At 37.2% G+C, this 13,876-nt stretch overlaps 1 protein-coding gene across 1 annotated transcript in view; it reads right to left on the minus strand.

The window, feature by feature from the left end:
- Positions 1 to 294: 294 nt before the first annotated feature.
- FAP (fibroblast activation protein alpha) overlaps positions 295 to 13,876 on the minus strand; it is a 41,289-nt gene continuing 27,707 nt past the window's right edge. The window contains exons 19-26 of the mRNA XM_009807625.2: positions 13,764 to 13,833; positions 12,350 to 12,544; positions 9,745 to 9,799; positions 6,377 to 6,476; positions 3,287 to 3,351; positions 2,324 to 2,396; positions 1,989 to 2,062; positions 295 to 622 (exon numbers count right to left, since the gene is read on the minus strand). Of these exons, the coding sequence (XP_009805927.1) occupies positions 521 to 622; positions 1,989 to 2,062; positions 2,324 to 2,396; positions 3,287 to 3,351; positions 6,377 to 6,476; positions 9,745 to 9,799; positions 12,350 to 12,544; positions 13,764 to 13,833 (734 nt within the window). The 3' untranslated portion in view covers positions 295 to 520. The remainder of the gene's footprint in view (positions 623 to 1,988; positions 2,063 to 2,323; positions 2,397 to 3,286; positions 3,352 to 6,376; positions 6,477 to 9,744; positions 9,800 to 12,349; positions 12,545 to 13,763; positions 13,834 to 13,876) is intronic.

The following is a 13,876-nucleotide window of genomic DNA, read 5'->3' on the forward strand; positions in this document are numbered from 1 at the left end:
TAAAATTTGAACACAGCATTCAATATTCTGGAAAATTATCCAAACTTCAGCTTTGTGTGTTCCTATCCCTGCTTGGATTCTTTCCAAGAAATTGGAAATAAATTTTGAGCAACTGGTTCTTGTTAGGATGCTAATTAGGCACTTGCACTGCTTTCCTTGTCCTTTCCCATTTTACAGTTGTAGTTAACAAATGCAAGCATATTCATTTGGCAGTGTGCCTTTGCAATGGACCACCTATCTTTGGATTGCAGAATATAAGTTTAAGCAAGATGGCAATAAATGCACATGGCATTTTACATTCTGATTTTATTTTTTCAATCAAACAGGTGTTAAATATGCCAAAACATGTATTAGTGTAACATTTGCTAATATACAATATCAAAAGTGGATGTAAACATCAACTTTAAAACTTCAAAGTTCCTGTTATCAATTCACCTGAAAACTATATAACCTGGGCACTGTTATCATTGCATTCTCCCAGAGATGTACCAAATGCCTTAGCATGCTCTGAATAGCCTACTTATTCTGACAAAGAAAAACATTGTTTGAGGAAGTGGGTCATATGTGTGTAGAGATGTTTGCTGGAAAGGCCTGGAATTCCATGGTTCTGGTCAGTATACCACTGAAAAAGAAAAAAAAAAGCCATAAAACCCCTATGTTATGTTTTCAATTCTGCAATAGTTAAACAATAGAAGAACTTAATTTTATTACCATATAGAAGAAAGTGGATGCTTCAAGAAAACAGAGGGACTTGCTAATCTTTTTTCATCAGTTTCCCGTATATTCATATTCTTGCTGAAAAGAAGTTTCTAAACCTTCTGTAATCTAGGAGTAAGCATTACTGCCTCAGTACTGACAAATCAGTTGTATCAAGTCAGGCAAAAGAGCTTTGAAATGCCCTTAGGGATGAAATGCCCTTGACCTGCTGCATGGCCTTGGCAATAGGGGTCACAGTCTTGCTTAGGAATACTGCGCTCTAAGCACCAAGCTTTCAGATAAAGGCTGTGGAATTCTATTCAAAATGTCCTTCATTACAGCAGGGCCACAAACATTATGGATGGTGTACTGGAAATAAAATACACATATGAATTATGCTAACTCATAGAAATAACTGACATTCTGTCATAGCTCAACTAGAATGACTACAACTGCATACAGTACAATACTTGAGAAATAACCCGGGTTTGCTAAATATCAGTGAAGGAGGCAGAAAATGTGGAATACACAAAAGGGCGTACAAACCCCAAGTACAGGGGGATCCCTGTGTGATTCCTTTTTGGGGAGTTCATGGCCCTGGGAAAGTGGACGCAGGCAGAAGGCCAGTATGTTTGATAGCAGGCAAACACTTTGGTCATTAGCCCTGAGAAAAAAGGTGCAGAAGCAGACCTTAGCATGTAATTCAGAACTACTTTACCCCTGTTCATTCCTCATTTATATCCTCTAACCTTTTGCCTATGTGTTTCTCTCTTTGCCTGCACCTGCTACCCCAAGCAAGTTTTGTGGAGAACTTATTTTTTTTCTGATCCTGGATATACTACTTGGATACCTTATAGCCTTTTTGCTTGTTTCACCTCGTGCCTGTGGCAGGCATGTCCAGTTCAAGATAGAATCCATCAGAACCAGTGATGGTTTTGGCCCCAGAAGCCAGCTCCTTCATCTTCTTCTCTTTTACTAGCTATGAGCAACTTTCATAAGAAGGCTGGATTCTCATTCTTCTCTCTGGCTCATTTAAAAAGCCTCTAAGTTATTCTTGACAAGAGAGAAATCCTGCTAGCATCCAAAGGGCAAGAAGGAAAAAAAAAAAAAAAGAGCAGGCAAATCCTTTGAGGAAGAAGTTGTTTATGAAAAGTAAAAAATGCACTAGCAATTGCCAGATTTTGAATCATGTTCAGTTGAATCAGGTTCTTAAAAACATTGCCAAATGTCAGATAAGCTTATTGATAAAGCTATAAACCACTGTTCAAAATGGAAAAGAGTCTGTTATTTACCATTGCCTGGAAATCCACCTGTGCATTAACCAGAGCTTTTGCGATTTGTGCTGAGTTCTGAAAATGTACATTATCTAAAAAAGGAAAAAAAGAGAGGCTGTTGAAACGTGTAAATACCACAAAGCATAAAGTTATAGTGCATTAAGTTGTGTCCACTAATTATCAAGTGATACAGTTGACATTACTAAGAATGAGTAAGCATCTTATAATATGTCATATGGAAATCTACCACAGATCTAAGTACTGACCCTAATCAAAGGCATAGAAAGTTGCTTAATGTTTTTCAAACAAAGTGATTCTGGCTCTGTATTTGTACTGCCATTTGCAAACCTCACCATCTGCTGTTCCATGGATGAGAAGATACTCTACGTTTTGGAAATTCTTTGCTCTTGCCATCACAGTTGAATTCTGTTGAGAGGAAAAATGAACAGTTCAGCAGCTTCAATTTAAACCACTCAGTCACAGAGCTGAAAGGCTTTCATTACCTAGTAGAAGAACAATCAAACAGTTGGACCGGCATAATAATGACAGCAGTGACTTCATATCAATCTGAGATTATAATAGAAGCCATATTTATTTAGCGCCTTTTCTAAGGGCCAGTTCACAAAAAACACAGCACTTGCCATGTGTCATTCCCTGAATGCTATAATTCCTGGCTACCCAGACAGCTTTGCCAGGGCAGTTTGGTATTGAGCATTTCTGTTCTTTGAGTTGGGATGGAGAATAGGTACTGAGAACATGATCCAAAATCTTTAATAGGAGTCTTTCCACTAACTTCTTTGGGCATTAATTCAGGCCTCTCTGTATCCAGAGCTGGTATGTGTGCTGCTACCGGAAGCTATAGACTTCCTATCAGAGTGAAGAAAAGAAAGGCAACCTGTTCCAGGTAGGGGAAGCTCTTCTGACCATTTAGGATGCTTATGATATTATTATCAGAGAGCTAAATTTGCATGAAGCAGCTTGCATACCACAGCTAACAGTACCAACCAAAACCTTATAAACATCAACATTTTAACCTCTCTCACGGGAGTTCTTTCCTAGGCTAATGGTTTGCACTGGCAGAACTGTCTGACTTGTCCAAGGGAGAAAATAAGGATCTTTCAATTTAGTATATTTAGGACTGATAAATACAAAACCACAACTTAACTATGGAGATATGAATTTCACAGCAGTAGCTTAGCTACTACAGGACTGCCACTATGTGAGCTGGCAGGTCATTTTCTTTCTTCACAGTTCTACTTGTCCATGGAAGTGTGATTCAAGTTTAAAGCAGATCAACACAGAAAGAGAATTCTCACCTTGTAGTGCTCAAGATTATCGGACTCTACAGGAAGACCCATAAATCGTTCTGTGTAGATAGATGCTGCGATATTAAAGAAGAAAAAAACTATAGGTAAAAAATATATGGATACTTTTGTGCCTCCCGTGACACATAGCAAATTAAATGTTGTTTATTTTAACTATATCTGTTCTGCTTGGTTTCCTCATAATACACAAAATTTAAACATATTTAAAAAAATCAGCTATGAAGGTTAGTTAATAAATGTCCTCCAAACCGTCCTTGCAGAAATAGTGGTTTGATACTCATCTGTTGAACCAACAGGTTTTGTGGATAAAGGTAATTAACCGATACTGCTTTATGCTATTGGGTTGAACTCCAGAAGTCAGTTGAATGAGCCATTGAGCCGATAAAGGTGCATGGTGGAAAGATGACACAGACTATTTTTGACAACTTATAAAGAGAAGCTGAGCAGAATTCCAACCTGGGATGTGTATATGTATATACAGTAAATATGGATATATATGTTGTCCTTTTCCTATTGGATGGATATATGCAGCAAGGGAGCAGGAAATGATACAGGCTTGCACTGAAAAAGTGGTGCAATTGCTGTTCAGGTCTCTGTTCAATTCCTTTTTCTAACTACAACGAAGACTGTTAACAGATTTGACAAAATAAGTGTGAATAACTGAACAGTATCTATCACCAAGAAATCAGTAGGAACAGCTATCTTTGAGCTGCCTGGGTATTTGTAATTCAACTAAGAGCTGTTATGAAAATTTGTGGAAAACTGACGCAGCAGCTGTCACTACCAGAACATTACTTTCTTTATGACCTTGCCTCAAAAGAGTAACTGACACATAGTGAGCAGTCAAGCTGCAGTATTACAAGAATTTTATTTATTTAACGGAGTCAGGGCTTTCTGACAAAGAAGAGCTGGCATCTTTCCCTCCCATAAGAGAGGTGATGACCATTGTAATCAGTAAGGAATTGGGATTGTCTACCTTGTTGTCCAGTTTGGTACACTGCATTAGAATAATTTTGTTAAAAAGTAGAAATGAGAATCCTCCCAGAAAAGGAAAATGACTCAATTTACTCATGTTCCTATGGTTTATTATGTATCCTTTACATATGTTACCACCGAGTGCTAAAGATGTGTACTATGTCTCCCAGATTAGCCAAGTAAGGCTCCTGAAGATAATTTGATAATTTGTAATAAACTAAGTACTAAAAAAGTCTAATCTAATTTTTTATCAAAATCCTTTATAATTCAATGAAAACAGAAAATGTGCAATATCTGTTGTCAACACAGTGTCAAACTACCATATTGGGCTTAAGATTTCAATAAAAGAGACTCTCTGAATGGCTGGCATTTCTACAGTATTCTGAGCCAAATTCTCTACTCTTTTCTACCAGTATAGCTACAACAAGTTCACAGAGGTCAGCAGAATTCCATTATAATGACTAAGTGGAAGATTCGACTTGTCAATTACTGAGGAAGAAAAAGGAGATAAATTGCAAATTTTAATAAAACAGTCACAGATCTAATGCTTTTAACTATATATTGTCCCCAAATGCAATTTCCCTTAATAACTGTTCAGTTGTTATTAACGCTGACATAAAATGGAGGTGAGTGGGAGGATTTCAGAGGAAATATTATGGTCCAGACTCTAATCTGTGCATCTAAAAGTGGGTGGGACAGAATTTAGAAGCTCTAGGGGACAGTACATCCTTTGACATACTGATATTACTTAGAGACTCAAATATGTAGCATCCTGTAGTTTTGTCCTTAACACAGTTCACCCTAATGCTAACATGATCTGTTTGCCAAAACTTATCACTCATGGCTTCCTTCTGTTTCCTTCCTTCCTTCCTTAGTGGAGGTACATTTGCCTGTTTGGATTTTACAATGTGTTTTTAGCAAAATTCTTTAACTCCCTCCTGAAAATTCAGCTAAAGTAAAGATTGCAGTGGTGTGGGTCTAATCTACTTTAACTTAAAAACTGAATTCAATTTTTAATGCTTGTACAAATGTTTATGACTCTTCTTTCATTGAAGGACTTTTGCAAAAATAGTGCTTTATGCCTGCATTCTGGAAATAGTTTTGCCATCATGAGTGAAAATGTCTTAAAAAAACCTTGATGCCCGTGAAAACATGAAGACTATGCTTCCTGTGTCATACAAATGTTTTCCCCTTTGTTTGCAAAACACCATAAATACAAGGAATGTCTGTGCTAGCAGTCAGGGAAGGAATCTTTCCCATTTAACCAAAAAATTTTCTCATAACCAAGACTTCTTAGCAAACGACCATATGCTAAGTAAATGTGTTCGAAGTGCTACATTTTGCTCATTGAAAACATGCATGCCATGATTCTTTTTTACACTCAGGTTCCTTTACACCATGCCAAAAGCTTAACAGGTCTGCAAGTGAGCATGAGTATGTGCCTACTTTATTCACACAGTAAAGCCCTGGAGTATATTCCTGAAGTTGTTTCCTCAGAACAGTTTGGAGCCTAAATCAATAAACATAAATAAAAACATTTCTCATAACACAACAACACAGGAGGTGTGGCTGAGAAACATCTAAAGGGAAAAATATTTAATGAAAAAAAAAATTATATCAGACACAACTGACTCCTCTTTTCCACTGCTTTTGGGAAATAACTGCAATCATCAGAGATACTGATTTCTGACAGAGATGATCTGCAGTATCTGAAGTTGAAGTGCACTGTGATTCCATTACTAGCAGAAAAATAATTTCAGCTGTTTCTGAATTCAGTGATACTGTTTTAACAGGTTTTTTAGAGAGATCACTCCTGAGTATAGCGGTTTATCAAGAGGGCTTTACACACTTACTGTTACAGATGTGCATATGGAATTATCTGGGTGTACCTTCTTCTGTGTGACAATGTCTGTTCCAAACTGCCAGTTGCAGTCAGTTATTTTCAGCAAGGAAAACATTAAACTTAAGGTCTTATGAGTTTTATGTCTAGGTAATTGCAATGTCTTTAAGTTTCATATTGCCAGTCTCCTGCAATGATTTAATTTAGAAAGTCATTAAATGCTACATCTTGCTTTCCAAGTCAGTATTTATGACAAATTTCCATACCGTAATATTCCCAGCTGGAAACAGGAGCTACAGCTATTCCACATTTAAATACTCCACTGCCAGATCCAAGTGCCAAAGAAGTTACGTACCCACCATAGGACTAGGAAGAAATCAGATAGTTTAAAATTATTGGTGAAGTATCATTTTGTTTTCTGAATCAAACTCTCATAAATTAATTCCAAAGTAAATATTTTACTTTGAATGCACGGAGAACAAAGTAACAAAAGCTTTCTAATTATTAAAAAAAAATTATTTATCTCAAATGGATCTGATGTGATTTCTTGTGAGAGAAATTAGACAATTTTATTGAATCACTTCTTTTTTGCTACTTCTTCAATGCTTATCACAGGATACTGCTTTTATTACCACTTACTTAGAATCATAGAAAAATTTAAGTTGGTAGGGTCCTTCAAGACAATCTAGTGCAAACACTACCTCAAAACAGGGCTAACTTCAGATTTAAATGAGGTTGATCAGAGTCACATCCACATTACACAGCCTCTCTGCTCAATCTGTTTCAACGCTGATCACTGTCATCATAAACTTTTTTTTCCTAAAACCTAAACAAAACTTCCCTTGTGCCAGGCAACTTGTGTTCATTGCCTCTCATCCTTTCATTGTGTACCTCCAAGAAGAGTTATAGGTTTTTCCCTCCCTTAACAAACTACCTAGCTTTTGCTAACATTTGGCATATTGAACCAACCCCATTACTCGGCTCAGCTACTTGAGAACTTGAGGTTGGAGCAATTCCTCCCTACTGCCTGCCACTGTTCCTGTTATTTTCTGGCCTGATTCCTCAAACTGGGACCCAGCAAGGAGGAATAAGTTCATAGCTGGAAGTTAGGTAAAGTAGTAAGTAAGCCTGCATATCAGAATAGATCTGTGCAACTGTGTGGGGCTAGTTGCTGAGACAAGAAACTACTGTAACTAAAAAGCATTTGGTTTGGCTGTCCAAAGGATGTGGAACTGGGGTTGGAAAATACTTGTATAAGGTTTTTGGAAAATAATGGGTTACTGTTTACTTTGGAATGGAGAGAGGGATAAAAATATGGGTGTGTCATGAAGAATTCTGAAGATTATGAACCTCATCAGTAGCATATGAAAGACTAAGGGAAATAAGCAAAATTATTAAATTTTTTTTGTACAAAAGTAAGTTAGTCCCTCCCTCCTCTTGACATTCCAGCTTGAAATGGCAGTGAGGGATATGCTAATGGAAACAATAATTTGTACAATTTTTCCAGCTCATTTGATTGGCTCATTTGATCTTTTAAAAAATCAGTCCACAAAGCTAAAAAGTAAAGGATTAGGATCAGGCTGATAAATCTATGCACTGTAACAGGCAGAGAAATAGAGTTCAAAACCTGAATTGCTTTAGTGGTTATTTAAGAGCTTTTGCCATCCAGAGGAGTTTGGTGAGTCTGAAAGTAAGATGAGCTACATAGTTCATGCATACCTGCCAAGCTGCAGGCTGTAAATAAGGAGACACCTTTCAACTCCTTTCAAAGGTTAGGGACCAGGAAATGGTATAATAAATAGAAAAACAATGGAAAAAAAGATTGACAGGTTTGGCAATAGTGCTGTTATTTGGATATTATAGCTGCTACTGGGATACAATGCTTTAGATGTGTGAAATTTCTTAATTAGTTCTGGAAACATTGTGGTGAAATAAAATATGATGTGATTAAAAAAATAAAATATTTTCATGTGGCCTTAACTTACTTAATGTCACTTTAGAATTACTCACTTGTAAGTGTCTGTGTCACTTAATTTCACCATATGGCACCCCATTTTATCCTGGTGTTAGAGCAGTGTCTGACCAAAGTAATTTAAATATTAGTGGTCGAAGTTTCATAGAAAGATTTTAGCAACCCTGCTCTTGTGCTATCTAAGATCAGGCAACTTCTGTAGTTACAGTTGAACCGAATCTTACAAGATCCATCCTCTAGTGTGTTTTTGGGCAAGCCTCTTACAATGAAACTGGGCCAACGAAAACAAACAAACAAACAAAAACCAGCAAAAAACCCCCCAAAACAGTGATAGATCAGAAGAATTCTCCTGGCAAAGTCAGGCAGTTAAAGAGAATGAAATAAAAGGTCTTTCTGAATGATAATCAGAGAAAAATGAACATGTATAAAGAGAAAAATACTGGAAAATGTTAATGAGTGGCTAACATACCAGTTTATTCTGTAAGTGCTGCCTGTTACTGCTGGATAGCTGATACTGATTTACTCAGAGAAGGAGTACGGGTGGCTAACATATGTCTGGCCTCCAACCCCCTTTAGCATTCCTTACAGTACTGTCCCTAATCCATGAGACCCTCAGGTGTTGCTTATCAGCTCGTTCTCCTGCATAGTGTAATTCTCTTATGCTGAAGCTGGGTAGGAGGCAGGGCTCCAGTTTTGTCTCTGCATTCTTGATCCAGCCATTCATGATGAACATGAGCAATTGAGTCAGATGGCCTAAACGTCTTAAAAATCTCTGTAAAGGGGCTGTGTGGCATTTGTGCTGCCACTGAAGTTGGCTTCAGCTCTCCGATAACACCACTAATAGGTCTGCATCTCATTTCCATGAATGGTCCTACTTTGAAGCTAACAACACAGGAAAAAGAACTCCAACTATTCCAATAATTTATTTTTCTCCTATTAGAATGCAGTGCTATCCTAAAATTTGTACTTGAAGTATGCTACTCCATTTCTCAGTGCCTAAGGGTAGTGGAATCTGGCCATTTAATAATAAAGACTTGCAATACATCTGGCTATAAAAGGTTCTAGGAGTGTTACAAAGCAAAGTACATGAAAAAATCAAAGATGAAAAATAGACTGGCTAATTATTTGGAATGACTCCTATACTGTCAAATTTTTCCACTTCTTGGTGAAGTTGTCAATGTTGTACACCCGTCAGACCCAGATTCATCCCTACTGACCATTTCAAAGCCAGCCAAGTATACAGTGATTCAGAATGATGCAAGGGTCACATTTTCTGAAGAGAGGTATTCATAGGACTTTTCTCATTATTTTAATCTCAGACCAGAAAGGACAATGCTTGAATTTTAACACCATGCCAGTAAGTCCCTAGGCTAAAAGTAAAGCCAATTAAAACATCTCAATTTTGCTTAACTTCAAGTCCAAACAATGTATTAGACATAAGCTTTTCAAAATTCCCTCTTGAGCTGCCAAAAGTCCCTTTTTGGGGGTTTGCACTGTTGCGATTGCATGTATATAGGCACCAATAGGAACTATCCTCTTTGGCAGTACCATCAAACACTGGTAGAAGAAACTTTATATAGATTTAGGACAGAATAAGGAAGAATTAAAAAAATTATACTGCAGGATTATTTGAAGATAGATACAAAAAACCCAACCACTTACCCAGCCCCATATTGCTATTCGTTTCTCATCAATAAAACCCATTTCTATAAATTTCCTGTGTAAAAGAAAATCACAGAAATAAATGCATTATTACAAAAGATTGCTAATACTATAGCAAATTAGCAAAAAAAAATTTTTCTTTCACTTTTTTCCACACATCCCACCAATTTGAGCAAACTGACAATCAGCATAGCTTGTCTGATTCTACAAAGCATCAATTATTCAATTAATAGATATTTCAGAGGAAAAGGAAGAATTTTTCTTGAAAGAATAAAAAATGCTGAAATTAATATTTCCTTCATAAGAATTTTTGTTCCAGTGGATGAGGACTCTGCCCAACTCGCTTCTTGGCAAAAAAGTTATTTTTTCTTATACTTAGAATCCACCTGGATATTTAGTCCAGACTAGATTAAACATACATTATACCTATGTTGTACATGTGCATATGCATATGCATATGTACAGACATACAGTCACACGCATGCAGAGAAAAAAGTTCAAAAAGTGTACTTCTACTAATAACCACACTTCATTTCCCATAGCTCTACCTTCCCACAGGCTATTATCATTTTCATCGTTTTAATGCCAAAGGTGCTGGATTACCATTAACATTCAGACCTTATCCTGTAAGATGCTCAACACACTCATCTTACAACATCTTAGAGTTGATACTTTGATCTCTCAAGAGGCACAGTATCAACCTCTGAGATTAGGGATTCCCTGGATCAATAAGCTTTCTTTTTTATGTGCCTGAAAAATGAAGAGCACATACTGCTACTATAATAAAAAATAATAATGAGGAAAACATCTTCTAATGCTCCAAGTAGGTAATGAGCTTGCAATGGATGAAAGGTGTACCTTGTTTATGCACTCAATAGTCAAACAGGTCAAAGAGAATCATAAATATTAGGTCTCCTACAAAAATCCTGCATCAGAGTCTGAAGGCTGTATTTCCAGAGCTGTATTAGCAACAGCGAAGAAAAGGGGATGAGGCAAAAGGCCACAAAGGTTCAAGAGTGACAGATAAACAAATAGGTTCAGATACATCCCAGGACATGTATCAGCAGCTGCTAGCCTTATTTTACTAGGACAAGCACGAGTGACTGACAACACCCAAAAGGCAGGATGCTGTCTGGGTGGGACAAAGTTAGAAAAGCCAAAAAATGATTCACCTTTGTTATATTGCTGTCTTAATCCCTGGGGTTCCTCCTACAGTAAAAGCTCCTCCAAGAACTTCCCACTAGAGTATAGGATCCTCTCTAAAAATCATGCATCTTAAACCATGTGTTAGATTAGGAAGATGGAATGCAATACATTTAACTGAATAAAAATTTAGTCTGGGTGCTGACAGAAAACTGGGAAGTGTGAAGTCTGAGGTCATTTCTTCACAGCCTGTCTCAGCAGATTCTGCAGCTGCAGAATCAGTTCAGGTTCCCTCTGTCTCTGACATTTTATGTCTGAGTGACGATTCAGAGTAATAAAAAAAAAATTATCTCCCTTGTGATGTTTTAAAGTATGCCGTTGCTGCTAAAACTTTCAAGAAAGAAAATCAAATAATAGATTAATAGAAAAACAGCTATTCTGTTTCATTTATCACTGAAAAGAATAACAGTGTGTTAGAAAGAGGAAGGAAAAGATACCCTCGTCACACGCACTTGTAAATACATGCAGTGTTCTCAAACAAGTAGAGAAAGCTGTGGAAACCTTGACTGCTACATCAAATTTCTAGCTAAGCTACTTGGAGTTAGGTCTATTACTGAGGGAAGGGGGGTATTTACTATTGCATCTGGAAATCTATCCATGCTCTGATGGGTCAAATTCCAGACCAAAGGCTAGACTAAATTCCTTATTCCTGCCTTGCACTCATTTCTGTGGGGTTCGAACTACCACTTCTTTAAATGCTCACTTAAGCAATGCTACTGCATCTGTAAGCTTAACAGGCAGCCTTTCTTTACAAAACCTCAGCTTTCACTCCCTCCCAAAACCTCTGCTTAAGGAATTATTTTCCCTTGGAACACTTTAAGTGTTTCAATGCAAAGGAGCAACTGTTGGGGAACAACTACCAGAGGACCTCAGACACATTCTGTTATTCGTAACTACCCTAAAATAGCATGGAAGGCAAGTTTATGACTAACTCACCTCTAGAAGGCTTGTGTCAGGATTCAGTTTTGCTACAAACTTCACATTTGACCTTTAGTTAATCACTGTGGTACATCACTATGGATCTTTGGCTAATGGCTATGGTCACTGAGGTAGGTTTCCCCTACAGGGAAAACTTCAGAATAATGGATAATACATTGGCTTACCTGTCACCACTGACGGTTGTATTTCCTTAGGCTAGGATTGAAGCCTCTGATGATGCTTTTATAAAACGTAAGTGGTGAGGTCCAAATGTGGACTTGGTAGTATATGGACTTAATATACCATACAACACCTCACTGACATCAAGCACCTCAGTAATATTTTATTTCTACAAGTCTTGTCTTATTTCCTGAAGACCTCAGCTCTCCAGAAGAAAGGCTGAGAAGTATATTTAATATTTTTTTTACATTACTTCTTGTAGGTATGTAAATACAACAGTTATACAGGGAGATATTCTACTTACTTCACTGCTGAGATTTGGTCCTCAACTTCATAGACTCCTAGTCTTCGATATACTGCATGCAAAATCTTGTCACCTTGATAAGCTGTCCCTCTGCCATCCACTAGAGCAACAATAATTCCCTCTTTGCTTGCAAGATAGGTTATCCAGCTAATGCTAAATGTTTCCTTTACATTCTGACTGCAAGGTCCTCCGTACCTGATGATGAAAATTCACACATTTTCAACTCATATTTATAAATTTATAAACGATTACTGGATACTGGACTATAGCTATAGGTACTTCTCCACTTCTCCACAAGTATTTTGCTATATGGCTGTGGCTCAGAGACCTCGGTAGACAAACAGTTCAACTACCATTTTCATATATTTCTGAGATTTCGCTATATAAAATCCATTTTAATCCTTCAGGTCTTATGCCTAAGGCAAATCATTAGTTTTAGCTCAGACTAAGGGTTGCAGCACCAGGTACTTGTCCTAAAGGGAATCCCTGGAAGAGCTATGCCGCAAAGACTCAATTCTTTCCTCTCTCCAAATTCCTTAGGTGTAACAGGCCTTTTTGGTGCTTTTCTGCATTTGATCTCCACATGCAGTCAGCAATGCCACGTAAAACAGGAGAAAAAAATACAGCTCTTTACACTTTCCGGCCTTTGTTTCAGTAGGGAATATCACGTGCTTTTGGAGCTGTTGGCAGAACACACCCCACGTAGCCGAGCAGTACAGAGAGACACTCCTCGTGAGAATGGCCTAATGCAAATTACACATTTGACCTCAAGGACTTACATCTTCTACTCTAAACTTAATTCAAACATACTTAGCATTCTTGCACCTTTGGATCATCACTGGTTAATAAAAAATGATGTAAGGTTTATTACACCCACTCAGCTCTCCTTTCTGTCTCTCATATTTTTTTGCACCACTGCAATTTTTGTTGCCTTTGCTGCCTGCAATAAATTAAATTCGTGTCAAATGCTCTTTAAAAAGAACATTTGATCAAAGAAGCCAGTCCACATTTTTTATGGGTATTTGGTTTTTTTTCTTAAAAAATGAAGCAGGCTCTTGTATTTTTCGTATTAGCAAAACTGAAATCAGTAATTTCAGACTGCCTCACGATAAACAGAAGCAGCAACAGAGCTAAGAACTCCAAGCAATAGCCCACATGCTTTTATCCTTTTTTTTTTCTCTGAGGAACTAAACCTTGCCATGCTAAGATTAACATTAAAACCCTCATTGATTTCCATTGGGTTGAATTTCTATTCCACAAATATATTAAAAAACCCACCACAACACAGAAAACAGAACTAAGTTGTTTTGCTTTTGCTTCATAAAATGTTGCAAATGTTCTCGGTTTTGATAAATTATAAGAAGTATGTTTTCTGACAAAACAACAACGTTCAAAGAAAGGAAGTGTTACATACACCTGAATAAGCAGAGGGTACTTCTTGGATCTATCAAACTGTGGGGGTAGAAGCATTTTGTACCACAAAGCTAGAAAAGACATATTAAAATTATATTGTTAATGGTTAAAATG

This window comes from Gavia stellata, chromosome 8 (assembly GCF_030936135.1).
Source record: "Gavia stellata isolate bGavSte3 chromosome 8, bGavSte3.hap2, whole genome shotgun sequence".
Lineage (NCBI taxonomy): Eukaryota > Metazoa > Chordata > Aves > Gaviiformes > Gaviidae > Gavia > Gavia stellata.